Here is a 23,747-nt window from a genome sequence, read left to right as displayed (position 1 = left end):
ATAATGTGCGCTCGAGGTACCGCAGAACGTACAACCCCCCTTAACTTAACCATCACTGTCCAACTGGCACTTTCGATACTCTTCGCGTCACTCGATTTCAGAGTCCATCGGACATAGCTGCGAAGCCCAACTGCCAGTGGTGTCTGTCCTTACCCAGTCTCTCGACTCCGGCCTACACGGTCTCTACGCGATCTCAACATCGACAAACTCAAGTCTGTCCTTACCGGGCTCAGTCTCCTTCGCCTAACTCAAGCCTGTCCTTTCTGGGTTCTGTTCAAGTTCCTCTCTCGCCCAACTCGAGTCTGTGTTTGCTGAGTTCTGTTCCTTCTTCGCCCAACTCCTGCCTGTCCTTACTCGGTCTCCCATCCTCGCTTTCTTTGGACCAACTCAAGTCTGTCATTCCTGGGTTCAAATCTCCTTCGTCCAACTCAAGTCTGTCCATTACACCGTCTCGTCTACCTGACTCTGGTCCATCGACGTCGGATTCAACTCCGCCTTCCACCCAACCGACGTCTGTCCTTACGCGGTCTCTGGCTACCTCTTGGATGGCCCAGCTCCCTACTGTCTGAACTCACATGGTGCCTCAGCCCCATCTCGACCCGGTTTCCTCCTGCATAAACAACACCGCATAGCCCCCACTGGGAACCACTTGCACGACTCTAAATACTGCCTCGACTCAAGTTCACCCAAGCTAGCATACATTCCCTCGTCTCGTATACTCTCGCATGACTCCAGACAATCTCAAACAGCCTCCCGCTTCGACAACTGCACGCTGCCTCGACTCCTCTTGCATGGCTCAACTCCTGCCTGTCCTGACGCACTTGTCTCTCGCCTCGACCACCTCTCCACTACACGAGTTCACCTATAACGGTCCGACTCCTCACTGTCCTTACGTGGTATCACTCGCATGGCCCAATTCCCAGCAGCCTTGTTTTGTGAACTCCCTACGGTCCTTACACGATTTCCAACTTCGACCAACTCTGCACTGTCCCTACTCCGTCGCTTGGTACTTGGTCCAACTCCCCACTGTCCTTACGCGGTCTCCCCTAGCATAGAACAACTCCTCGCTGTCTTTACGCGTTTTCCTCATTCGTTCCGTATTCCTCTCGTCCAACTCCCTCACTGTCCTTACACGTTTCTCAGCCTATCTCTCCCACTGTCATTGACTGGGTTCTGTTTACTTCTTATAACTCCTCCACTGTCGGTTCTGTGGGCTAACTCCCCGTCTGTTTACATCGTATCGTGGTCTTACGCGACGCGGTGCGATCTGACGAACTCGAAGACGGGTGAAGGCATCACAGTCAGAAGAACTGACGATGGTTACTACAACAGACAACAACGTGTATTGAATGAGATCTAAAATGCGGCGGGCTACATGCTGGAGGTTCTACCGTGATATATTGTACACAATCGTGGTACAGTCATCCGTGATGGGCTATCAGAACGCCAATGTCCAGGTGAGGATTCGAAATGATTTTACAAAGCGTCGGGGGAGATGTCTCCGAGGGTGTTGAGGTCTGCGGCGCTGTATGCGCTGCGAAGCGAGTGCGTCTCGTCGCCGTACTCTGACTGCGCTTCGATGTGTTCCTGGGAGTGCATACGAGTCAGTCCAGTAACCTTGATCACAGGCGTAAGGGAGACATACGTCGAAATAGTGGTGGGCAAGACTGCGAGGAGCTGTCGAAGACATGTCAGATTACGTATACGGTAGTGTTATACGGCTACGTACTCTTGGGGGTTCTCGGTAGCCTGCAGGTAGCACCGCTCTGGAGGATATGGTATGCTACGAGCCCAGACCTTGAGGAAGATATCGTCAGCGCTGTTGCACAGTCGCAATCCGTACGGAAGACGTACCAGCCAGTCTGGTGTGATGCGCCCAAGCCTCGGCCATCGTCAGCGTGGAAGAACTGACGAACATTAGTAATGGGTGAAGGTTTCTACTCCATCATCGATGCTCATACGGACCTCGTGGAACCAGACGTAGTCCCTGAAGTGCGGGTCACGGTCTAGCTTCGGGTTACCCCCGTTCGTGGCTCGCCGACCCTCAGCGTCGCGGCCGAAGATGTGGATGATGCGGTGTTGAATCTCCTCCGCGACTTCGACTAAATTCATGTAGTCCCCGCTGCCCGTCGGGCACTCCACTTGAAGCTCGTCGCCGTAGTACTGGTAGAACCGCTGCAGACTCTCGATGAGGAGGAAGTTGACGGCGAGCCCTGGGAAACCGTCAGCATAGAAAAACGACATGATCATGAAGACATGTACAGATCGGGCCTCTCCAATTCGAATTACCACCAAACATGCCAGACTTGGAGTCTCCCGGCCAGTAGTTGACTTCGTACCGCTGGCCGTGCACATCTATACCCCAAGGTTGGTCCTTATGCTTCTTGGACAAACTGCCCAGGAATGTGAGCACCGCGAGATACACAAATCAAGACGGAACACGTACGACCGGATGCCGTGCTCACTGAAGAACTCGTCTTCGTCCAGCATCTTTTGAAGAATCTTGACCAGACGATCCTTGTTAGCAAGCGCGAGCAGCCTGCGCTCGCCACGACCTCCGGCTAGGGGACAACGTGAGCTACACATCTCAGTGAGTATTACAATGGGCCGTACCCTTCATGTTCGCCACGTTACGTTCAGAGAGCTCAGGCCTGTTCTCGATGAACCACTCCAAACGCTTCTTGAAACCAGGGACGCGGTTGAGCGTGGCAGGCTCGATCACACATGTTGCGTACAGTGGGATGAGGCCAACCAGACTACGAACGGGAAGCTGCATAGTGTGCCCGCCCTCGAATTCAATGGCGTCGTAGTACAGACCGTCGTCCTCACTCCAGAGGCTGAGCTCTTGCTCACCCTGACGATAGGTCATGGCGTCAGCAATGAAGATGAAGTGCTGGAAACATGCATGTTAGAATGGTTTGATACAAGGGACACTAGGCGTCACCGACTTCGAAGAACTTCGAGGCGATATCTTCATAGACAGGGTTGTGCTTCGCCAATTCGAGTGCGATATTCAGCCTGTCACGACTGATCAGCGTGATGTTCAGACCAATGAGATCGCCGCATACATATTGAGGCAATAGAAGGCCATCCAGGCAGTGCCATCCGCCTGCCGAAGAACGCCGCCCGTTGGTAGTGGCTCCGAGCGGTTGAAAACACCGATGTTGTCCAAGCCGAGGAAACCGCCCTCAAACACGTTGTTTCCGCCTTGGTCTTTGCGGTTGACCCACCACGTGAAGTTCAACAACAGCTTCTGGAACACACGCTCGAGGAACGGGAGATCTTCTCGGCCGTACAGCTTGCGCTCGATCTTGAAGACACGGAACGTCGCCCTTAGGAAGCACGATGAACACGCGCCAGTCAACATGGCATGATATACAACGACATACCATGCATGCACGGGAGGGTTGACGTCGCTGAAATTCCACTCATACGCGGGGATCTGACCATCGGGCTTCATGTACCACTCGCGCGTGAGCAAGTCCAGCTGCTTCTTGGCAAAATCTGGGTCGACCACAGCGAGAGGGATACAATGGAATGCAGTGTCCCATGCCGCAAAGAAAGGATACTCCCATCTGCAAGTAACGGTGAGTATATGCGCAATACTGATACTCGAGCACTTACTTGTCGGGCATGGAGAGGATGTCCGCAACATACATGTGCTTCCATTCCTATACAGCCTCAATCAGCTGCGCACGCGATCATCGTCATTGTGCCGCACACACCTTGTTCCTTATGTTTTTCCTATCAGGCGGCGGCGGAGGTTGCGCAGGATCACCCTTGAGCCAATCTGTCTGAACGAATTGGTAGAACTGCTTTGTCCACAACATGCCACCAAGCGCTTGGCGCATGATCTGCTGCAAGTCATCCGTCATCGGACCCATGACAAGCGCGGCGTAGAACTCGTTCGCCTCCTCGCGCCGTTCCTCGATGGCGTCGTCGAACATGCCCTCGTCTTCGATAGTCGGGTCCTGGCCCGGTTTGCGGCGCGTGAGCTTCATGCGAACGACGGCACAGCCACCGTGCCCAGGTACGTCCTCGAACACGTAGTGTGCGGCAGACTTGGTGCCGCGTTTCTCTGGGTTCACGAACGACGGCGTCTGAGGGAAGGGTGTACGCGGGCCCTGCTCCTCCTCGGAGCTCGGCGTCCCATCCTCATGGTGCACAGTATTCGAGTGAATCTTGGTCTTGAAGTAACTCGGCTGACCATCTGGAGGCGAAGTCGGGCGGTGGGAAGGAATGATGTGGTCGTGGAAAGCGTCCTTGACAAACGGAACATCGTTCTGTCCTCCATAGAGTCTATGGAAGTTGGTGTTGTTCTCGGTGAAGAGGAGCTCCGGCTCGATGGCATCCATGTCCTCTCCATCTGCTGCACCGTTCTCACCGACCGGTGACCCGTTCGCAGAGACAGGCGGCGGTGATGGGAGGCAGTACAAATGATATCTGCCGAGGGTGGGATGGACAGCAGTGATGACCGTGTTGCCCGAGGCAGTCATGGTTGGCATCTTGGGCTTCTCCGCCGGCCATGACCAGGTGTTCGTGAACCAGAACTGTGGAATGATATGCAACGTAGCTGGGTCGGGGCCGCGGTTGTAGGCGGTGATCCGGACGTAGATGCTTTCAGGGTCTTCTTCATCTTTCGCATACTGCGAAACAGTGAGTGTCGGTCGCATATAGTCATGTATCGAGAACATACTTCTAGGAAGACATCCCAGTAGCGGTCCTCATCGAAAGCGTCCGTGTCCAGGATCTCGAACTCGGACACATCGCGATCGCGATGTTGGTTCTCCTGCACGAGCTCCTCGTAAGGGAAGGCCTTTTGAGGATACTTGTACAAGAACTTCATGTACGAGTGCGTCGGAGTTGAGTCAAGGTAATAATAAAGCTCCTTGACGTCTTCGCCATGGTTTCCCTGATGACCGGTGACACCGAAGAGACGCTCCTTCAAGATGCGGTCCTGACCGTTCCATAGCGACAGGGAGAAGTTGAGGCGTTGATGGTTATCCGAGATGCCTGCGATACCATCCTCGCCCCACCTGTAAGCGCGCGAGCGGGCATGTTCGTGGGGGAAGTGGCTCCAGGCGTCGCCGTTGGCAGAGTAGTCCTCACGGACAGTGGCCTACAAGGCATCATGAGTGAGCAGCACGTTCGGCAAGCCATCTGATAAGTCAGACGCACCCATTGCCTGTCGCTGAGATACGGCCCCCATCTCTTCCAGTGCAGCTCGTGCTTGCGGTCCTGATCAAGACGATGCCTCTCTACACCCTTGTATTCATCGCCCAGTCGATCAACCAGCCTAGCTCGGAATGGTCGAGTGCCCCCGTCCCGTTGCTCTTGCTTCGGCGACGAGGTAGCCTCTGCCCTTGCCATTTTGGGTGGAGCTGGAGAAGCGGTCTGCGACGACGCGGGCTTCGGTATGTTGATCGTGAGGGCAGGATCCGACGTCGAGCGAGGCTGGGGCCCCTTGCCGTTCTCGCCTCTGAATATTTTGCCCTGGATTTTCTTGGTTTGTGACATGGCTGGGGCAGCGAGGATGGTTGACGGAGCAAACGAACGCGCCGAGAACAGTAGGCGCCCGTCTAGAGCTCGCGTCTCGCGTCTTGACGTCAAGCCGCGTGGGCGTCATTGACACGTGACCGTCTCAGCAGGGAAAACGGTCGACGCCCCCACGCCCCCGCACCGCAGAAAGTCGGAACCACGGGGACATTCGTCCCGGGGACGAGGGACGCGAGACGCGAGACGTCACAGTCAGTCACAGCACCGTGAGTGGCCGGCCACCATCATCGCTTTACCTCCCACTTTGACCAGCTTTGACATTGTCATTATTGAGGGCCAGAAAGACAATTCACCGGTCAGCTAGGTGTCTAGATATACATATAGACTGACTTAGTCACTTACTGACTGAGATTTACGAAGGCGTCACGGAGGCCAGGCATAGTGGCGCGCTACGTGACGGAGATGATTATGTAAGCATACCACAGGCACTACTCATAGGCTCTTGTATATAGTTACCTTGAACGACACCCATTGTTTTGAAACCGTGAGGCTAGATTAGATGGTGTAATTACTCAATACACAACGATCGTTGTACACGGAAACGGGGAGTACATAAGTTATTGGAGGACTTCCTGAAATAGTAGCCCCTGTTACTCAAGTCAGTCAGTGTGACAGCGTCCCGCGGGACGTCCCGCAGAGCGTCCCCGGGACGTATGTCCCAGTCGTTCAGACGTTCTCCCGCACCGGGGCCAGACAGACGGAAGCTTACCCTGGCCCATGGGGTAAGCAGCCATACGGGAGGGGCGGAGCGAAGGCGGTACTGTATTGCATTGCACAAAGGAGATTTTGCAACAGAGATATTTACAGATGAGGACTGAGCAGAGCACCCTATCAAGACAAGCACAAGGGCAGAACGGTCGCTTTATGTCACCACAAGAAGGTAGCAGATACAGCAGGTACAAGGCTCATTTTCTTCACAGCAGCTAGCATTCGTACAGCTTATGCCGGGGGTACAGTCGCAGGAGAGCCGCCTCGAGCGTCGTGGAAACCTGGAAACAATTTCATCAGGATACAAATATCAATCGCCTGCTGCTTCAACTCACCGCGTCCCCGTCCCCGTCCACGCCCACGCCCGCGATGTTCGCCGTCAGAGCCCCCTCTCCACTCCCCGTGCGGCTTGCCCCGGAAACCTAGCGCAAGAGTCCATGTGAGCTTGCGAATGCCTCTACGTGATGTTTGATACTTACCACCACGGTCACCGCCGCGATACCCTCCACGGGGGCCACCGCGTTCACCACCACGGAAACCATCACGTTCGCCACCACGGAAGCCATCGCGTTCGCCACCACGGAAACCATCGCGCTCACCACCACGGAAGCCACCGCGTTCACCACCACGACCTCCTCGGAAGCCACCATGCTCGCCCCGGAAGCCGCGACCACCGCGACCACGGGCCCGCATGGACGTGAAACCATCGTCTTCCGCATGATGAGCATGGCCGTTCGTCTGCACGCCATTCGGCCTAGGTGATGGAGGCCCGCTACGCTCTACAGGGAGAACTTCAGGCGCAGGTGTGGCATCACCCGCAGTACCGAACTGAGCGTGTAGACTGCCTATGGACGGAAGACCCTGTTCGTCTTCATCTGCCCAATTAATTACACCGTTCGCCGCAGGGGTTTCAGGGACCTGGCGTGGTTCGAGTTAGTAACCATCTGACTACGGCCTCCTAGGATTTATCGCACCTCTGTCGTCGAGGCGACAGTGACAGATTCCTCTACAACAACATAACCGTTGACCTCTGCCTCGACCAGAGTCTCGACGACTTCCACTTGCGCAGGTTCTTCGACAACGACAGCTTCCTCTTGCACAAGCTCGGGTTCGACGGCTGGCTCCAGCTCGTCTTCCTGCATGAAGTGGAAACCACCAGCAGGGGCAACACTAATGGTCGGAAGTCCGATAACGGGAGCATCCACAGGCTCGGGGACCTCCGGAGCGACGTCCGGGGTCTCTTCAACTGGCGGCTCCTCCGGTGCGGGAGGGTTCAAGAAGAGCTGTGTGATTTCGACAAGGCGGGAGTCTAGTCCAGACAGATGTGAGGGTCTGTATAGAACCGAGGACCGGAGCTACGCACATGGGACTCCATGGACTTCACCCTCGCCGGATATGAAGCTACTGATGATCTCCAAGCGGGCCTCGCTCTCATCACTGAACAACGTATCAGTGACATGGTAGATCGCCGTGCCCTCAGACTGTTCAATGCCGAGGTTGGTGACTGCTGCGTGACCTTGCGAGAGGAGGTCTCTCAGGCGCAGGAAATGGATGAGGTCGGCGGTCTTCTGCCGATGCGCGGCCTTAATCGCAGGTTGCATGTCTCGTCAGATGCTGTAGCGTCGTATGAACGTATAATTATCACCTGTGCAGCGGCAGCAGCCTCGGTCAAACGTTCCCTCTCAATTCTGGCGGCCTCTTCCTGCTTCACTGCCAGCTCTTGAGCGACCTCCGCCTCGTGTATCTACGCGCGTGGTGAACAAGATGGCATTGAAGCGAGTATTGAGAGGAATACATACAACAATGACTTTCTTTACATCCTCCAGCTCCTTCCGTGTCGCCTCCAGACTTGGGAGGGTCGTCAGTAATCGCCTCTGGTCGTCATTGAGCTTGTCGGGTGGTAGAGTCGAATATTGTTCGATTCGCAACTGCCAGACATCACAAATGGTCAACCTTCATTCCAATCATAGACGGACCTGCCATAACAAATGGGGAGGGGGGTCGAAGCGGGATGACGCGTCGAGGGCACGGCGCACGTCCGTCGCGTGATACGTAGCGAGCGATGTAGATACTGTCACTCACCATCTTCTTTTGTATCTGCTTCAATCGCTTGTTGAGCATGTCGACGATCGGAGTTGCTTTCAGCGACGGGTCCTCCACCGGTGTCTGAGCTTGCGGTACCTCCGGCTGGACTGCTAGCTCCGGCGCGACCGAACCCTCCTTCACGTCGACCTCTGTCGGGGCCTTCTCCGTGAGGGCAGCAGACGTCGTATCAGGCAGAACGACATCGTCGTGTTCAGGCGTCTTCTTCGCAGGCTTGGACTTCTTTCTCTTTTGCGACTTGGTCAGTGGTGCCGGCGGGGGAGCGCCAGGTACGATGCGAATGGTCGGGGTAGTTGGGGTGTCGGACATGTTTGGCAGCGTTTCTCGAGGGGGTGGGTTCTGGACGGGGCTGATATGCTCGGGTGGCACGTCAGAAAGCAGGGGGAGCGGGGAGGGCGGTGTTAATGGATGCGGTGTAACGCAAAAATCGAAGGCGTCACTCGACCTCGGCTCATCAGTAACTTACTTGTCACTAGGTACACTGACCCATACGCCTTTCCCACGCCTTCATTGTCGTCGGTCCATAGCCTCCAGGCGATCGCGGAGCTGCCTCCCACCTCGTAGCAAGCAACCCACTAGTCCGGCTAGTCCGTGATGGACGGTCATCACCTATCTCCTCGACACCAACTCGGCGACCTCCCTCGTTCGTGTGCTTGGACAAGTAGGACATGCCTAGCGTTGTCTCAACTGCCGGACATTCAGCAGACTGGCACTCTTCAAATCTTCTTCACTTTCCGACCTCAATCTGACAGTACTGGTCTCTACAATGAAAAGGACTACATCCCGGTTTGGCATAAAACGTCGCGTTGCCGGCGGCCTGAATCATAACTTTCGGGACTCATAAGTGCCAGCCCCATGACGCCCGCAGTATAACAGGTCGGACCTCTCGCTCCTCACTCTAGGCCCTCTGGCGTACTCGTTTCCTCCGATGGTCCTGGACAGCGACTTCAGCTCGAACCGGCATGCCACCCCGAATCTCCAGGAGTTCGAAGTGCCCATCCGGCACCCGGAGCTGTGTTTCGACGATGGCAATCTGGCAGTCGTCACGGGCCGTCAGTACTTCCTTGTGCACCAGGGCCTGCTTTGCCACCACTCTCCTGTCTTGAGAAGCCAGGTGGATGCGCTTCGCCCGGGCCATGCTTGTACGCTCGAAGGCCGGCCAGCACTCGCCTTGCCAGACACACCAGAAGATGTGGCGTGCCTCTTAAAGGCTCTTTACGGGTGCGTCTCGATGTCACCACGTCAATGCAGATCGGCTGACGGCAGTTACAAGCTGCGCTCTGGGCTTGGAAAGTAAGGAATTCACCGACGTCTCGGCTTTGCTTCGTATGTCGACGAAGTATGGCGTGGACGATCTGCGCAAGGAGGTTCTGCAAGTGCTCTTGCTATCATGGCCAACTAGTCTTGCTCTATGGGAGGATCGCGAAAAGAAGGTCACAAGCATACAAGGTATCTATGCCCCGCGTACCGGATTACCCCATCCTCTGTAAGTGATACCATTTTTAGTCGCATGGGCACATTTGACCGGTTGCAGATTGATCATCAACTTGGCTCGCGAAGTCGCCGCTCCGGAACTGCTACCATCTGCTTTCTACGACCTATCTCGATACTTGCCGAGTCAACTCGTGCTAAACCACATGAGTGGACTCGACGAGACTGGAATTCGGCTTTCGCACGAGGATCTGCTCAAAGTGCTGCGAGGGAAGGAACAGGCGGCCCGTTACTTCTCGACCTTCATCGTCAACGAGCTGGAGGGACGGGATCCTTGTGATGCCTGTGCCCGGAAGCGCAACCCCACAACTCAACGTGCATGTCAGGTGGCATTCGAGGCCATCAACTTCGAACTCATACGCGACGTCAACGGCATGGTATGCAACCGGAACTCGGACCCTCTGTTTGCTATCGCGGAGAGTCTAGAAATGCAGACGAGGGAAGACGTGCCCGGGGTGGTGAACGATGCGATATATAGGGCGTGCGAAGCTTGTCGCCTGGAGTATGGCGCCGTTGTCGACTCGCTTCGGGAGAGCTTCTGGCAGCGGATCCCGGAATGGTTCGAATTGGAGGTGGAAAACTGGGGCTGACCGTCTATGCTTCGCTCTGTTCCTCTGCTTGGCTAGTGCTCGTCTGCTTGTTGTCCTATCGTTTGTCTTTGCGTTGTGGCGTCTCGTGACTCGTGCAGTTGTGGGTCCGAATGTATCTTGGTTATCGAACGCGGTTCGTCACAGTGTGACAGGTCGCGCCAATCTCGATGCCCGATCGTGCCTATCGGTTAGCGTCCTCCCGCAGCCCGCCCCGACTTTCTCGGACTCCCTATCGCTTGCAACTGTACGCTCTGCATATGGACGGCGAACTCTTTGACGACGACTACATCACTTTCTCAGACGATGAGGGCACTGTCCAAGGCGTCGACCGAGCCTTGGCCCTCCAAGACGTGCATATATGCGCCGAAAATTCCCACTGGCATGACATCATGCTGATAGACGAAGACGACGATATCCAACGTGTTCCTGCGAACGACGGCGGTCAATGCGTCAGGAAGGATGCGGAAGATAACACTCTTGATAGTGGAGGTGCTATATCGCAATCCTCCACTCTACACGACGACTCGGAGGGCAGCGAGCAGAACATAAATGGCGACCTCGAGGGTCTGAGTTGGGAAGCAGAGGCAAGCCCGGACGTCTCTGAAGAGCGGTGAGCGTGGCACTATACTCCCCTGTCAATATTGATTGTCCGCTGGCAGCTTGGAGGTCATGCAGCAGCTCGAGAACTTGGTCCTGTCGGTCCTAGAACAGCTCGCAGACGCGCTCGACGAAGGTGATATGACGAAGGGGAAGAAAATGACGAAGAGAATCGTCGTTGAGCTTGCTGACCGAAAGCGGACGCTCTCGGATGGGTCGGGATTTCTTCTACACTGTGGACGGCACAGGCTGAATGTGCTCTGATAGGTCTATGGGAACACGTACACTGATGTTTCCACGGAAGGGCAAGGGAGCGAGCATACAATCACTTGGCATGACCTTCACTCGCTGAGGAGTGGCTATTTGCTGACCGTCTCCTCTCAGCTCAACTCTTTCGAGTCATAAGTCTGGTGCACGAAGCCTTGTCGAACGATATCCCTATGACAAAGCGGTGCGTGTATGTGGCGTAGTGCCGCTTATACTGAACCTTCAATTAAAAATCAGTGACATGTACTATAAGGATGTTGAACTCTTCAAGTCCCAGGCCATGGTCGACAGAGTGAGCTGAGTCAGTGCCTTTGTATCATGTAGCTGACACTCATGTTATACATAGCTTGTTGATGATCTTGCAGCAACCCTTGGTGTCGGTCGGGCTGACCTGAATGTCGTATGTGGTCGACAGTGGACCTATCACATACATTTTCGCTAGGCTGACGGGAAATTAGCGCGCCTCATCGAAAGGGCTTGTATGCGGGTCGAGCCTAGTGATTCACCTTCACGATGAAGAAACGGTGGACGTCAACGATTCAGAGGTCTGTCTTCGTCGCTATCATCCGGTGCATATATTGACCGGAGAGAAACAGGGCACCCTGATACCTGTTGGTGAAGACATCGCTCGCTTTGAGATAGATGAGTCGCTGTCATGGGTGCTTGTCGTTGAGAAGGAGGCGCGTTGCAAGCTACCATCAATATTCGCAATAGCTGATGCCGCCCTAGGCGGTCTTCCAGACCCTATGTCGCGTGAAATTCGCTAGTCACCCAGCGTTGCCTGGTCCCGGTCTCATAATCACGGTACAATACCCATCCTGATCCTCAACATTGCTCATCATGCCTGTATTGACGTCCATCAGGGCAAAGGCTATCCGGACGTAGCCACTCGTCAGCTTGTCAAGACCTTGTCGGATAACCTCCCCTCCTAGTGGGCATTCCTTTCGCTCTGCGCATTCTTATGACTGCTCACCCCCTGCAGTATCCCCATACTCGCTCTTGTCGACGGCGATGCCTTCGGGCTGGATATCCTCTCCGTATATCGGTTCGGAAGCACTCAGATGCGGCACGAACGGGAGAGCCTCGCCGCCGGGCGGGTGCGCTGGCTAGGGCTCTGGACGAGCGAACTGGCGGGGTAAGCATTCACACACGCTCTCAGCCCTGCCAGATGCAGGAGGCTGACGAGCGTTGCTCGACTGCGCCAGGCTGGGCATCTCCAGGGACGCGCTTATACCAATCACGAAGCATGACGCGAAGAAGGTGTGTCTCGTTACCTCCTTAGCCTGTCGGCTTGCCCGCGGAGGCGCACCCGTCCCGTATGTCCTGTTGTGCGTGCGGCCCGCTCATAGAGGAGACAGGCACTAAGTATGCTGCGGCGTAGTGCCCTGCCGAAGAAGTGGCGGTGCGTGGAATGTCTTATTTGCTTTTGCGCGTCAGATAAGCTGACATATTCGGGCGGTTGGCCGCGCAGGAAGGAGTTGCAGTATATGCTGCATAATCGGCGAAAGGCAGAGATTGAAATTCTGTCGAGCGTACAGAGGAAGCCGACTGCTTCTGGCTCTCGGCGCGATCTCGGGCGACAGTCTGGCGACATGCTCGACTCAGTTGACTACGAGGATCTGGCGACGGCCTCTGGACATATCCAACCACCTCAACCGCCATGCCTCGTCACCTACCTAACGGACAAGATAAATGCCATCGTTGTCAGCTACGCCGCCAAGTACTCCTGACGAGTCGACGCCTCTGCTTCTGCCTACGTCCGCCGCACACGTGTGATGTTCTACTCGTCAACGGTCTCAACCGCACGGGTCAAGGTCGCACTATGATATTTTTGGACGCCCCGGACGGGCGACTACGCTACAAGGTCTAATGCAGTAAATAGTCCATGGATGCAATGAATGGCCAGCACTAGAATATAGGTTATATGTCCGATAGCTGAGAACAATATATGACAGTGTGCTACGTTATATGTACGCATGATTGCGTCGGAGCGAGTGCGTCAGCAGAAACAGGACACCACAGGCAGATGGGATGTCAATACTAGGTAACCGTATCGATGCGATGGGATGCGATGCAAGAATATCAAGTCCGAGAGTGTCCGTGCCGTTCCACAATGCCAAGTGCAAATGCAATAGTCCAAACGTCGTGTCATCAAGACAAGGTCATGCATACCCAGGCGCACGTTCACGGTCACCGCGATGCCGCGTTCGCTTACGCCATCGACGATGACGAAGGCTGTCCCGAGCGCTCAGGCCTCAGGGCTCCCGGATACCGAGTGGCTGCCCGACTCGCGCTGGCGGTTCAGCAGCAGCTCGTGGACAGCACCTGCGATGGGCGTGGAGCCGTCGTCGGTGTAGGCAGACAGGGTCGTGGTCGTGGTGGCGGTGGTAGTACGCGAGATGGGCGTGGGACCGCGCTCGAGTGCACCGACAACATCGGCTGCCCAGGAAGACTCGGACAACGCCCGTGAGCCGGGACGCGGCGTCCGGAGGTCCTCGGAGTAGTCTGAGGGCTGTGCCAGGTGCGCGGGCAGCGGGAGCGGGGTCGCCAGAAGGGATTCATGTGTCATGGACTGCTCCTCATCGTCACCGCCGTGTTCGCCACCATGGCCGTGCTCGCTGTGCGGGTTTGGCAGGGTGGTCGTCGAGACCTCGGGGACATGCGCGGGCGGCTGCACCAACGTCGTAGGGCGATATGACTTGAGATCGAAGCCGAAGTCCTCCTGCTGCGGTGCGAAGTCGTAGAGCGTGGACGATCGAAGACTCGAAGGGCTGGAAAATGAACGGGACTGCGGGCGGAGAGACGGAGGAGGCAGGAGTGCTACCTGGCTCTCCTCGAAGTGGTCATCCTGCGGAGACTGCACCAGCGATGTCGTACTGTGGTGGCGATCAGCCTGACCCTCTGATGCTGCACCCCGCTTGTACTCCTGCTCTTCGTGAGCAAGGGCGGCCTTGAGCTTGTTCCGTGCTACTTGCAGTTGGCGCAGGATAGTAAGGAGCCAGACGATGAGAAGAAAGATGACAACTACAGTCGGTACATCAGTGATCGGTGCTGCGCGCGATGACGACGAGAAACTCACCGCTCTCGACGATTATGGCAACCATTGCTCCAGTACTAAGTCCGGAGCATGACGCTGCAGTGACGGCGGCGGGGGCGGAAGCGAGCAGGGCGAGGGCGAGGAGCTGCATGGTTAATAGATAGTCGTGAACGGGGCGGCGGGGGAGGCGTGTGGAAGGTGTGGAAGGGTATAAGATGAGTGGGAAAGAAGAGTGGCCACGGCCTGCACCGCAGCAGGTTGGAATACACCGCAGTGAGACGGGCCTATATATAGGCGCGCTTTGCCTGGCTGTCGGCACGCGTTCCTCAAACGCTGCCTCTCGCGACCGCCGGAAGCTGATCTTACGTGGCTGCTGGCGCGCAGCTTCCACAGCCGTGGGCACCGATGGCTCTGTTGAGAGTCCATGGGAGCGCGGGGGACGCGGGAACAGCGACGGGCCTGCTGGGTGCGAGGCTGTGAGCGGCTGTGGCTGGCTGCCACCGCAGGCTGTGGCTGCTGCCACCGCAGGCGGTCGCGCGTCGGCACCCGCCGAGACGCGTCGGGGTCACGTGCCGACGCGTCGCGACGCGGGTCACGGAACATTAGGCGCGTCGCGTCTCGTTGATTATTCGGCGGACTTTGAAAGCGCGTCAACTCCGCACGTGGTTAAAGTCACCCCTCCTCTGCGCTGCCTCTTCTCCTTCAGTCCCTCGACCATCCTCGGCCACGACACAACCTCCCTGCGGTCTCCCTTCAGCGGCCAGATACCCTGGGCACGTTACTCAAGCTGCCTTACACCTCATCAGTTATGCCGGCCACGCTTCGTTCGACGCGTAGCACTGTTCTCGGTAAACGTACACATCAAGAAAGTTCCAGCGACTCAAATATCGGTACCGGCTCTGTTTGCGATGAAGGCTTTTCCTTCCCGACCCCCGACCCTAGCCCCGACCCAAAGAGGCCGAGGACAACGACGTCCTTCGTCGACGGCGACGGAAACAAGGAAAACATTCCGCCGGTTGTTTTCACCGTTCTGAACCGCACCCCGTCTTCGCGTCGCGTGCGCCGATCCAGCACGGAAGGATCAGTCTCCCCGCGTCGCAGTATGTGGTCCTTTTCTTCACACAACATGACACGTGTCTAACCATACTCCAGCGCCACGACGAACCGCATCCTCAAACGACCTGACAGCGTCGCCTCGGACGCCATCAACCTCGTTTAACCACCTTTCTTTGTCGACTCCGCCACCATCACCACCGTCGGCTCTCCTCCCTTTGCATGTACGCGTTCGCGCCTTGTTGCGCGCAACATCTAACGGTGTCGCGGGGATGACGGGGCGGACCGCGGAACGTGCCTTAATTCAGCACTTCCTGACCGCATTCTTCACTGCGGTCGAGGAGCATACTGCTCTCTACATCTCGGGCTCTCCGGGCACCGGGAAGACGGCCCTTGTCAACGACGTCTTGCGCGCCTGTCGCACAGAGATGGAAACGAGCGATGTTAAGGCCATTGTACTCAATTGCATGACCCTCAAGGGGGTCGATGCAATCTGGGAGGGCCTTGCAGAGGCCCTCGACGAAGGATCGAACGCTCGTCGCCTTCGCAAGGCAAAGGAGTCTCCTGCTCAACGTGTTCAGCGTTTGCTATCGACCGGGAAGTTCAAGTCGTGCGTCATCCATACGTTGCAGCTGGTCCGCCTGCTGATTATCTTACTTTTGCAGTGTTGTCGTCCTCGACGAGCTTGATCATGCTGTGTCGGATGACCAGTCCCTTCTATCTCTGTTCACCTTCGCTGAGACGCTCAGTGAACATCTTCGCGTCATCGGCATTGCGAACACCCACACCCTGACATCCTCAACAACGACCGCATCCCTGCAGTCTGTCAAGTCCGTGAAGACAACGCACTTCACTGCGTATGCTCCTCAACATTTGCTGGAGATTCTCACGTCTCGTTTGGCGCCTCTCTATGACGACGTGGATTGCGCGGAGCATATTAAGCAGTTCCTCCCTGCTACATCCTTGACGCTGTTGACGAAGAAGATTGCATCCCAAACGGGAGATGTTCGTGCGGTTTTCGAGGTCCTGCGCCGCGCCATCGACTTGGCCCTTGTTGATGTCAAGTCTGATGATCCCTTGTCTGCGCCGAACCCCGTTGTGACGCCAGCCAACGTCCTTGCGGCATTGAAGGCCCAACCCTCGGCGAATGTGGCCTCGACGCCGTCTGTATCTGGTGCTTCCGCGGGTGGCAGCGAGCTCGTCGCGAAGGTCCGCGGGTTAGGTCTCCACCAACGATTGGTGGTATTGGCCACGCTGCTTGCCCGCAAACGGGTTGAAGCTAGTCTCCCGCTTTCTGGGACTATCGTAGCCGCTTCGCCAACGAAGACGCCTCGCTCTCCAGTGAAGCGGGCCCAATCTTCATCAGCCGCAGCATCCGCTGCAAATGGCCCTCTGGATGTTGCTCAGCTCCATGCGTTCTATTCGGCGATCCTTTCCCGCGGCGACTCAGCCATCTTCAAACCGGTTTCGCGAAGCGAGTTCACCGACCTCCTGGGCTTGCTCGAGACCGTTGGGCTCGCGACGCTCTCATCGGGACGTGGCAACATGCCTGGTACTCCCTCGAAAACGGGCCGCAAGGGCTTCAGCCGTTCGGCGTCCTTCACGACCGGTTCCAACAAGGGTGTCACCCAGGAGGTTTGCTTCGCTGCGGATATCCGTCTTGACGAAGTGTCGCGCGGTCTCGGCATCGCGCTCGCCGGTGCGGAGGCTGAGCCTCCATCGGACGCGCGTGAGGAGGAGGTCCGCACCATCTGGGAGCGCGAGCTTGTACGCATCGCTCGGGAGGTGAAGGCGTCGGCTCGCGGGTCGGCCGTAACGGACGTGTTCGAGGGTGCCTTGGAGGCATAACAGTGCTCCATCTCACATGCTCTAGGTTCCCCATCTCTTTTCCCTTTGGTCGATCTGTCGCACACGCTATCATCTATCGGTCTGCTCATCATCATCGACAATGTCTCAGTACGTATGCATGCATCATCTCTTCGTCTCACATTTCCTCTCAGTTATTTCATCCATCCATCATGTTGGTGCTCAATGCTCGGGGCTCTGACACCGGTCCAAAAGTGCTTGTAGAATTAGGATAATCTCTCACACCATCAACCTAGCTCGCTGTACTGTTCCTACTTGTCATGTATCGTTTCGGGAATAATGAATACCACTTCACGCGTCGTTCATCCGGTGTGATCAATGTACAGAGTGTGGGATGTGGGGTATAATTCATTTGCGTATCCACCAGTCTGCGACATCGAGGCGGGTAACAAGGTCGTGGAGGCTCCCTGTCACTCCGTCCAAACGGGACAGATTCGCTAACTGCGCTGCAACGTCTTCCACGGCCTCTCGTGAGGTTCCAGAACCTCGGTCTACGAGAGCCCTGAGGACCTTGATCTGAGGACACCTGTTAGGACAGCGTGAAGGTGCAGAAACGGTAGTCGAGGCGTACCAGAGTCAGCATCTTCTTCCTAAACCTCTCCCAGACATCCTCAAGGAGGGGCGCCGCCTGGTACTCCTCCAATCGACCCCGATAGCGGTCGCCAGCGAGCACGGCCAGTTCCAGGACAAGTTCGAGGCATCCTCGTAACACGTCGCCTACTGCCTTCTGCCCAGAACGTAGAAGGCATGCGCTGAGGATATCATCGAGGACGGCGGAGTGGTATTCCGCCAATGCGAAGACGTCGGAAAAGCCGTGTTGTGGCTTGCTTTCCGCTTCCGCCGTGCCATCCACGGGAACCGTGAGCTTGGCGAGGAAGGCGTCAAATCGGAATCCGATGGCGCGGTCATAGATGTAGGAGGACAGAGCCGTTACGAACGCATTGGCGACGAAGCGGGCGTGCAGGAGGAGCTTGTTGGTTTGGGACAGGGTCGGGAATAGAGGCGATGCGGATCGTCGGGTCATTCTGTATGTTGTCGCCATAGCATTCGCAGCTATCGAGGGATCATCTGGTATGGCATCAGGAGAAGACGACAAGTGAAGGAGGCTCACCTCGCATGAGCCTGAGGTTGAACGCAAATATGCGGTGATACTTCGAGAGCACGTCTGGCGTTATCACGACGTGCAGAGGTCTCGGGGGCTTGTAGTCCATGTATAAGAAGTCTAGAGCTCTGCGACGACATTAGAACAGCCGTCAGGCGGGAATTCGCAGGCGACTCACTCTATGGCTACAAGCACGCGTCAGCCACAATGCAGAACTCAGAGGACGTCGGACGCACATAAAGGATCCAACCATCTTTCCTTGCCTGTGCCAGTCGGCAGGTCGCGGATAGCGAAGCCCAGACGGTATTCGGCTTCATGTACAATGCTTTCGTGCATCGGAGAGTTTCCTGACCGCTCCGGCGATAATCCATTTGAACTCTGCAACGAGTCGTTGATCACAGTGCGCAGATGGAAGCTCAGTTCCGGGACACTCGGTGGCCAGAGGGCAGCTACCGTCAACGAAGGCGACAGGCCCACTGCCCAGCGACCAGCTGCTAGTGGCGGACTCGCTTCCGCACTTCGGCGACTCGCAGCAGATGCCTTCGACGCAAACTCTGGCTGGTCGTCGGAGTCGGAGAACAGCGCGGAAGAGAGCCTCGATTTGAAGGAATGTGAAGCGAGTAGGAGATAGGAGCGGAGAATGGACAGGTGCAGGGGGAGATTCAGAACAATGGGTGAGAGGACCAGGGATACCAGCGCCGCCGATAGTGCCTCCATGTGGCGAGTGAGAGGAGATAGGACAAGGGTCGTCAGATGTGACAGGTTTGGGGTCAACGGCGGAAAAGAGGACGGAAAAGACTTGGTGAATGACTGTAGGTCATCCACCTCCCTGGGGTCCAGGTTGGACGTTGACGGTGCGAGCAGATCGAGATGTTGACCAGGCGTCAGGTCGAAGAGAGCGAATTCTTTCAGCTCGTCTTTGTATTCCCTTTCTTGAACAGGAGGATCGACCTTCGATGATTGGCCAGGATTCTGCGCGCGCGAGTCGTCTGGCTTCACGATCTCTTTGCGCCCAAACCAAGCGGCGGCGACTTCCGCATCTGTCCAGAACCAATGGATATCAGGTTGCTCTGTCTGATCGTCTTGCACGTGTAATAGTGGATGATCTGGCTGTGCTTCACGGAGGAGCTTGAGCGACCGTTTTGCACGAGGGAAGGCATTGGCTAGCGTATTCTGAATGAAGATTGGATAGGGCTCATCGGTCTGCTCATCGTCATAGAACGTCTCGTCCTGTTCGTCGGCAGGCTCTTCCTCCCATTGACCAGTGTCATAAAGGCCTGCGTCATATTTATGCGCATCGGTGCTGGGTGCAGCCGACGCATTATACCCGACTGACTGGCCGAGTTGTCGGAGATAATCTTTGGAGGTAACAGTCAGGATGAAGGCCAGTATTGCTGCTAGTGCATGCGGCGAATGATCCTCTAGGCTCTCATCTAGCTGGCGGTAGACCTTGGATAGAAGCTCTGCCGCAGTTGTGGGCAACCGGACATATGCAGAAGGTGGCACATGCAGTTCCTGAGTTGTATTCGTCGAGGTGAGCAAGTACAAGAAGATAAACACGCACTCTGTTGCAGAGAACTCCAAGCGCTTGCAATATTTCTTCTGCATCAGCGTATCGCATCCATACTGCGGCGAAGTCAAGCACTGCTCCAGGGATACCATCCGGGGCCATCGGTTCGGCCAGTCGTTCCCGTAAATTGTCAAGCACTGAAGAAAGTGCATGTATAAATGAATAGGTGGCTTGGTCAGTGCGCCCACGACTGAATGGAGTTCTCCGTGAGCATGAGTATAGATTCATAGCTTGTGCACGCACATGGTCCCGTGAGCCTGTATCAGAATTTCTAGACGCCGCATCAAGGTCCCGATCGTCAGAAATCGCTGTAGAATACTATCAGAAACACGACGTGAGTCGTGATGCATAACTACTAGAGGTATGTCCGCCTCACCTCTCGCTGATGACCTCATCCGTACCAATCAGGACGATGGTCCCTTTCGTTCCCCGCGGAACGGCGCGCAAGGCGAACTGCTCGAACTGGGGATCCCAAATGTGGATGGAAGACGAAACGCCTGTGAGTGTCAAGCGCAAGGATTCCAACAGATCGCCGCCAGTCACGTATACCAATGGCCTACAGGGATCGTGCAGTTGGGGCCTGACACTAGCAGGCATCAGTTGCTGAGTCAACAATCGACATCTGTGAGCGTACTAGTGGCGCACGGATGCGAAGACTTGAGGACCTTGTTGCGACAAAAACGCGGAAGGTATTGCCCGCGAGCTGAAAGAGTCGCGTAACGATTCCCAAGACATCAGACGATGCTACAGAACCGCTCAGTAATGCACCACACATATATGACAGGTATCCCACCGTTTCGGATTTCTTTTCCGCTGCCACTCGCTGCCAGATATTGTCCTCGATCTTCCGGCGAGCTTCCGCGACACTGGCAGCCCACATATCCTCTGCCAAGGCTGCGACTTCGACTGGCAGAGGATACGACACAGGCTCGCGTGTTCGCTGCACCAGCTGTATTGTATCCATGATAGGATTCTGCGGTTTGTCTGTGAGACGAGGTATGAAGAAGCCCGAATGTATCTCAGGCAGCGTATCCAATGACACTGGTGGTACTTCCGGACCCGGAAGGTCTGGAAGACTTGGCTCTACCATTTCAGTGGTTGTGAAGGTTCGGGTTCGAGGACCCGACCCTGTGTATTTTTGTGAGGAATATAATGCGGGTGGTAAGCCGAGAAACGCACTACGCGCGACTGTGGCGGACTTGGAAATGATCTCGTCGCGGTGGTGGCAGACAAGATTGTGCGGCGCGTGCGGTCACGGATGTCAGTCACATAGCCATATGTCACACAACGCGTCTTGATCACGAGCGTGCCGTTGATTCGGGCGCCTAAGACCGTGGCGGAGGAGGGCACGCCTCGTTCCTGCACTTCCCTCCGTCCACCGTCCCCCTCGCATACACGCCGCCCTCGGGCCCTTTCTTGCATACCCCGTCGCAGGGCTCGTCTAGGTTTGCAACGTCGACGCGCAACCCTTCCATGGCTACCCTTGCCCGCAACCCGCTGTCCATGCGACCTCACTCCCAGCACCATTCAGTCGCCCTCTCGCATCAGGCGGCCGCCATGTCCCGGAAGGCGTCTACGAGCAGCAAGAGGGCAAGATCCCCGGACCCAAACAAGGATGACGAGTCATCGCAGAGCATGAAGCGGTTGAAGGCCGTGGCCGCGCCTCAACCTCCCGCACCGCCCACCCGTGAAGATCCCCGCGAAGAAGCAAGGAAAGAGAAGGAACGAAAGCGCATCGAACGCGAAGAGGAGTTTAGGATTAAGTACACGCGTGCTTTTCCGAACTGGACGTTCCATTTCGACTTGGATACTTTGAGTCCCGATGTGGCGGCTCTCAAGGATAACCTGGAACGGCGACTGAGGCACATGGGTGCGGTAAGTAGCCGAATACGCTCTAGCGATTGAACGTAACCTTATATTTGGTTGCTCACGCTCGCTCCGCTTCTGTGCACATAGGCGGTCGAGGACTTCTTCTCCAAAGACATCACTCACCTCATCACCTTCGATGCTGAGGGCTCCGAGAAGGAGAACTCCAATCAGCCCTCGACATCTGCAACAACCAGTCTACTTCTCAGTCCGATCAAGCTGAAAGGGCGGTAAGTGCTGGGATGATCGTGCTGGAGATCGTGCCCATGAAAATGTTATGATAGAGCGACAGGTGACGCGCCCACGACCGCCTCTGAGCGCATCGCGAAGAAGGCCCTCGCCTTTGGGATCAAAGTCTGGTCCCCAACCAAGCTCGAGAGTGTCCTCGACAGATGTCACGCGCCGGCAGCATACAGCACACGGGCACCGTCTACAAGGAGCCAGGCCGCGAGCAGCCGCCCACTGACGCGCTTGTTGGAAGAGGAACGCACGTATGGAACGACGAGCGAACGCGACCCGACGCAGAAACGTCATGGCTTCACATACTTCTCGAAAGGAACATACTTCGTGCTTGTCGAGGACATGCGGCAAGAGCTTGCGACGATTGCAGCCGCGGAGTACCCCATCAAAAGAGGTAGGGATGGCCAGGAAAGACCATCCTGGCCGGTGCTGTATTGCCATCCCCTCGCGCGTGGGCCTTTCGTGCCATACGACGAGAGGGAAGAACGAAGACGGGAGCGCGCGGACCGGATGGACAAGGAGAAGGAGCAAGAGCGCGCGCGGCGAAAGGCAAGGCTAAGGGAGGAGGAACGCAGGCGGCAAGCCCAGGCGATGGCGAAGCAGCACGACCTCCGCCGCACCGCGTCCATGCACAACCTCCACCGGCGCGCAAGTCTAGGCGACGCCGGCTGGGCCGTGGACGGCCTCGGCGACTTCGACGCGGAGTTCGGCGATGGGGACATGCAGTCCGCGAACGCGTCGGGCTACCTGGCGAGCGGGGCGTACATGGCGGCGTCCGGGAACAGCGTCGGCGTAACGTCGACGACTGGGACGACGTCTGCGGCCTCGAACACGCTCCGCAACCTCCAGCTCCCGCCAGGTTTGAGGGGGCGACTGCAGCAGCAGGTTGTCACGTCTAGGAGAGTGGTCAGCGGCGCGGAGGGCAAGGAGAAGATGGGCCCGCCGCCGAACATCCCAGAGAAGCCGAACATGCTCCGCAAGAGCCGTAGCACTAATACGCTGAGGCTGCCGAAGCGCGAGGAGGGTGTGAAGCCTGGCTATTGCGAGAGCTGTCGCGTGAAGTTTGAGGATTTTAAGTCGGTGAGTGCGCCGTCCGTGTGACTGTACTTTGCAGTCGCTGATCGCGTTTGCTGGGGCTTGTGTAGCACATCAATGGGCGCAGGCACCGCAAGTTCGCGACGGACGACTCGAACTTCCAGGCGCTAGACATGGTCCTCTCGCGTGTGCGCCGCCGTCCGGTGGCGGAGGTCGAGGAGGAGAAGCGCGAGTGGGCGATCCGGTATACTGGCGGACATGCCGACTTCGAGGGTGCGGACGAGGACGCGACGATGCTGCCGACTGTGGCGGCAGCGAGCGATGACGACTTGAGGTGGGACGACTGGGTCGAGGAATATTAGGCGTTATTAAGGATGCGTCCTCTATCTCCCATTTTCCTTCCCCTTTAAAGTATTGAAGACATCTCTCGAAGAGGCCCTTCATTGTACTCGATGACATCACGGACCCATCACGCAGTTTTCTCCCCAATGATTCCCTTGCATAGTATGATACACCCATGCATACAGTGATTGTAACTTGGTTCCATTGTACAACACCTCGCATCCTGCAATTTGACTATTCGTGTCCGTAACCCTCCAGTCGGTGTCTTGAGCGCGTTGAGTGGTGTGTCATTCTTCGTCTTCGGCCCGCGTCCACTTAGAGTCT

At 56.4% G+C, this 23,747-nt stretch overlaps 8 protein-coding genes across 8 annotated transcripts; 4 read left to right on the top strand and 4 right to left on the bottom strand.

The window, feature by feature from the left end:
• Positions 1–1,320: 1,320 nt before the first annotated feature.
• Positions 1,321–5,561, bottom strand: C8Q71DRAFT_783331 (Six-hairpin glycosidase-like protein). Its single transcript, XM_047924970.1, has 15 exons — positions 5,179–5,561; positions 4,697–5,119; positions 3,726–4,646; positions 3,625–3,671; positions 3,390–3,575; positions 3,069–3,332; positions 2,949–3,018; positions 2,614–2,893; positions 2,447–2,561; positions 2,263–2,393; positions 1,966–2,213; positions 1,855–1,907; positions 1,730–1,797; positions 1,646–1,677; positions 1,321–1,587 (listed from the first exon to the last, which is right to left on the bottom strand). Exons 1-15 carry the CDS (start codon positions 5,515–5,517, stop codon positions 1,477–1,479), a joined length of 3,288 nt encoding a protein of 1,095 aa, XP_047774397.1. The 5' UTR covers positions 5,518–5,561; the 3' UTR covers positions 1,321–1,476.
• Positions 5,562–6,298: 737 nt separating this feature from the next.
• Positions 6,299–8,812, bottom strand: C8Q71DRAFT_910881 (uncharacterized protein). The gene is made up of 8 exons (XM_047929107.1): positions 8,347–8,812; positions 8,064–8,192; positions 7,910–8,008; positions 7,628–7,847; positions 7,239–7,573; positions 6,744–7,182; positions 6,600–6,686; positions 6,299–6,545 (listed from the first exon to the last, which is right to left on the bottom strand). Exons 1-8 carry the CDS (start codon positions 8,674–8,676, stop codon positions 6,496–6,498), a joined length of 1,689 nt encoding a protein of 562 aa, XP_047774396.1. The 5' UTR covers positions 8,677–8,812; the 3' UTR covers positions 6,299–6,495.
• Positions 8,813–9,295: 483 nt separating this feature from the next.
• Positions 9,296–12,079, top strand: C8Q71DRAFT_715710 (uncharacterized protein; the record flags this gene model as incomplete). Its single annotated transcript, XM_047921059.1, has 9 exons — positions 9,296–9,588; positions 9,641–9,853; positions 9,902–10,430; positions 10,757–11,058; positions 11,108–11,300; positions 11,402–11,496; positions 11,550–11,604; positions 11,659–11,712; positions 11,771–12,079. 9 exons carry the CDS (start codon positions 9,296–9,298, stop codon positions 12,077–12,079), a joined length of 2,043 nt encoding a protein of 680 aa, XP_047774395.1.
• Positions 12,080–12,123: 44 nt separating this feature from the next.
• Positions 12,124–13,205, top strand: C8Q71DRAFT_310817 (uncharacterized protein). Its single transcript, XM_047917719.1, has 4 exons — positions 12,124–12,447; positions 12,518–12,572; positions 12,671–12,714; positions 12,784–13,205. The coding sequence occupies exons 1-4, from the start codon at positions 12,374–12,376 to the stop codon at positions 13,040–13,042; spliced, it is 432 nt and encodes a 143-aa protein (XP_047774394.1). The 5' UTR covers positions 12,124–12,373; the 3' UTR covers positions 13,043–13,205.
• A 345-nt stretch (positions 13,206–13,550) lies between these two features.
• On the bottom strand, positions 13,551–14,863 carry C8Q71DRAFT_310802 (uncharacterized protein; the record flags this gene model as incomplete). The annotated part of the gene is made up of 2 exons (XM_047917718.1): positions 13,551–14,336; positions 14,392–14,863. Coding segments are annotated over 2 exons (1,248 nt in total), but the record flags the coding sequence as incomplete, so codon positions are not given.
• Positions 14,864–15,157: 294 nt separating this feature from the next.
• Positions 15,158–17,250, top strand: C8Q71DRAFT_715666 (P-loop containing nucleoside triphosphate hydrolase protein; the record flags this gene model as incomplete). Its single annotated transcript, XM_047921055.1, has 3 exons — positions 15,158–15,449; positions 15,502–16,012; positions 16,068–17,250. The coding sequence occupies 3 exons, from the start codon at positions 15,158–15,160 to the stop codon at positions 17,248–17,250; spliced, it is 1,986 nt and encodes a 661-aa protein (XP_047774392.1).
• Positions 17,251–17,616: 366 nt separating this feature from the next.
• On the bottom strand, positions 17,617–21,030 carry C8Q71DRAFT_861963 (Spc98 family-domain-containing protein; the record flags this gene model as incomplete). Its single annotated transcript, XM_047927970.1, has 10 exons — positions 17,617–17,784; positions 17,840–18,336; positions 18,380–18,498; positions 18,549–18,555; positions 18,607–19,885; positions 19,935–20,130; positions 20,184–20,258; positions 20,317–20,526; positions 20,575–20,684; positions 20,734–21,030. 10 exons carry the CDS (start codon positions 21,028–21,030, stop codon positions 17,617–17,619), a joined length of 2,958 nt encoding a protein of 985 aa, XP_047774391.1.
• A 221-nt stretch (positions 21,031–21,251) lies between these two features.
• On the top strand, positions 21,252–23,680 carry C8Q71DRAFT_783298 (uncharacterized protein). The gene is made up of 4 exons (XM_047924969.1): positions 21,252–21,815; positions 21,897–22,036; positions 22,091–23,126; positions 23,192–23,680. The coding sequence occupies exons 1-4, from the start codon at positions 21,414–21,416 to the stop codon at positions 23,441–23,443; spliced, it is 1,830 nt and encodes a 609-aa protein (XP_047774390.1). The 5' UTR covers positions 21,252–21,413; the 3' UTR covers positions 23,444–23,680.
• The last annotated feature ends 67 nt before the right edge of the window (positions 23,681–23,747 follow it).

This window comes from Rhodofomes roseus, assembly GCF_022264815.1.
Source record: "Rhodofomes roseus strain CIRM-BRFM 1785 chromosome Unknown C8Q71scaffold_27, whole genome shotgun sequence".
Lineage (NCBI taxonomy): Eukaryota > Fungi > Basidiomycota > Agaricomycetes > Polyporales > Fomitopsidaceae > Rhodofomes > Rhodofomes roseus.
This window is presented reverse-complemented; position numbering and strand designations above follow the sequence as displayed.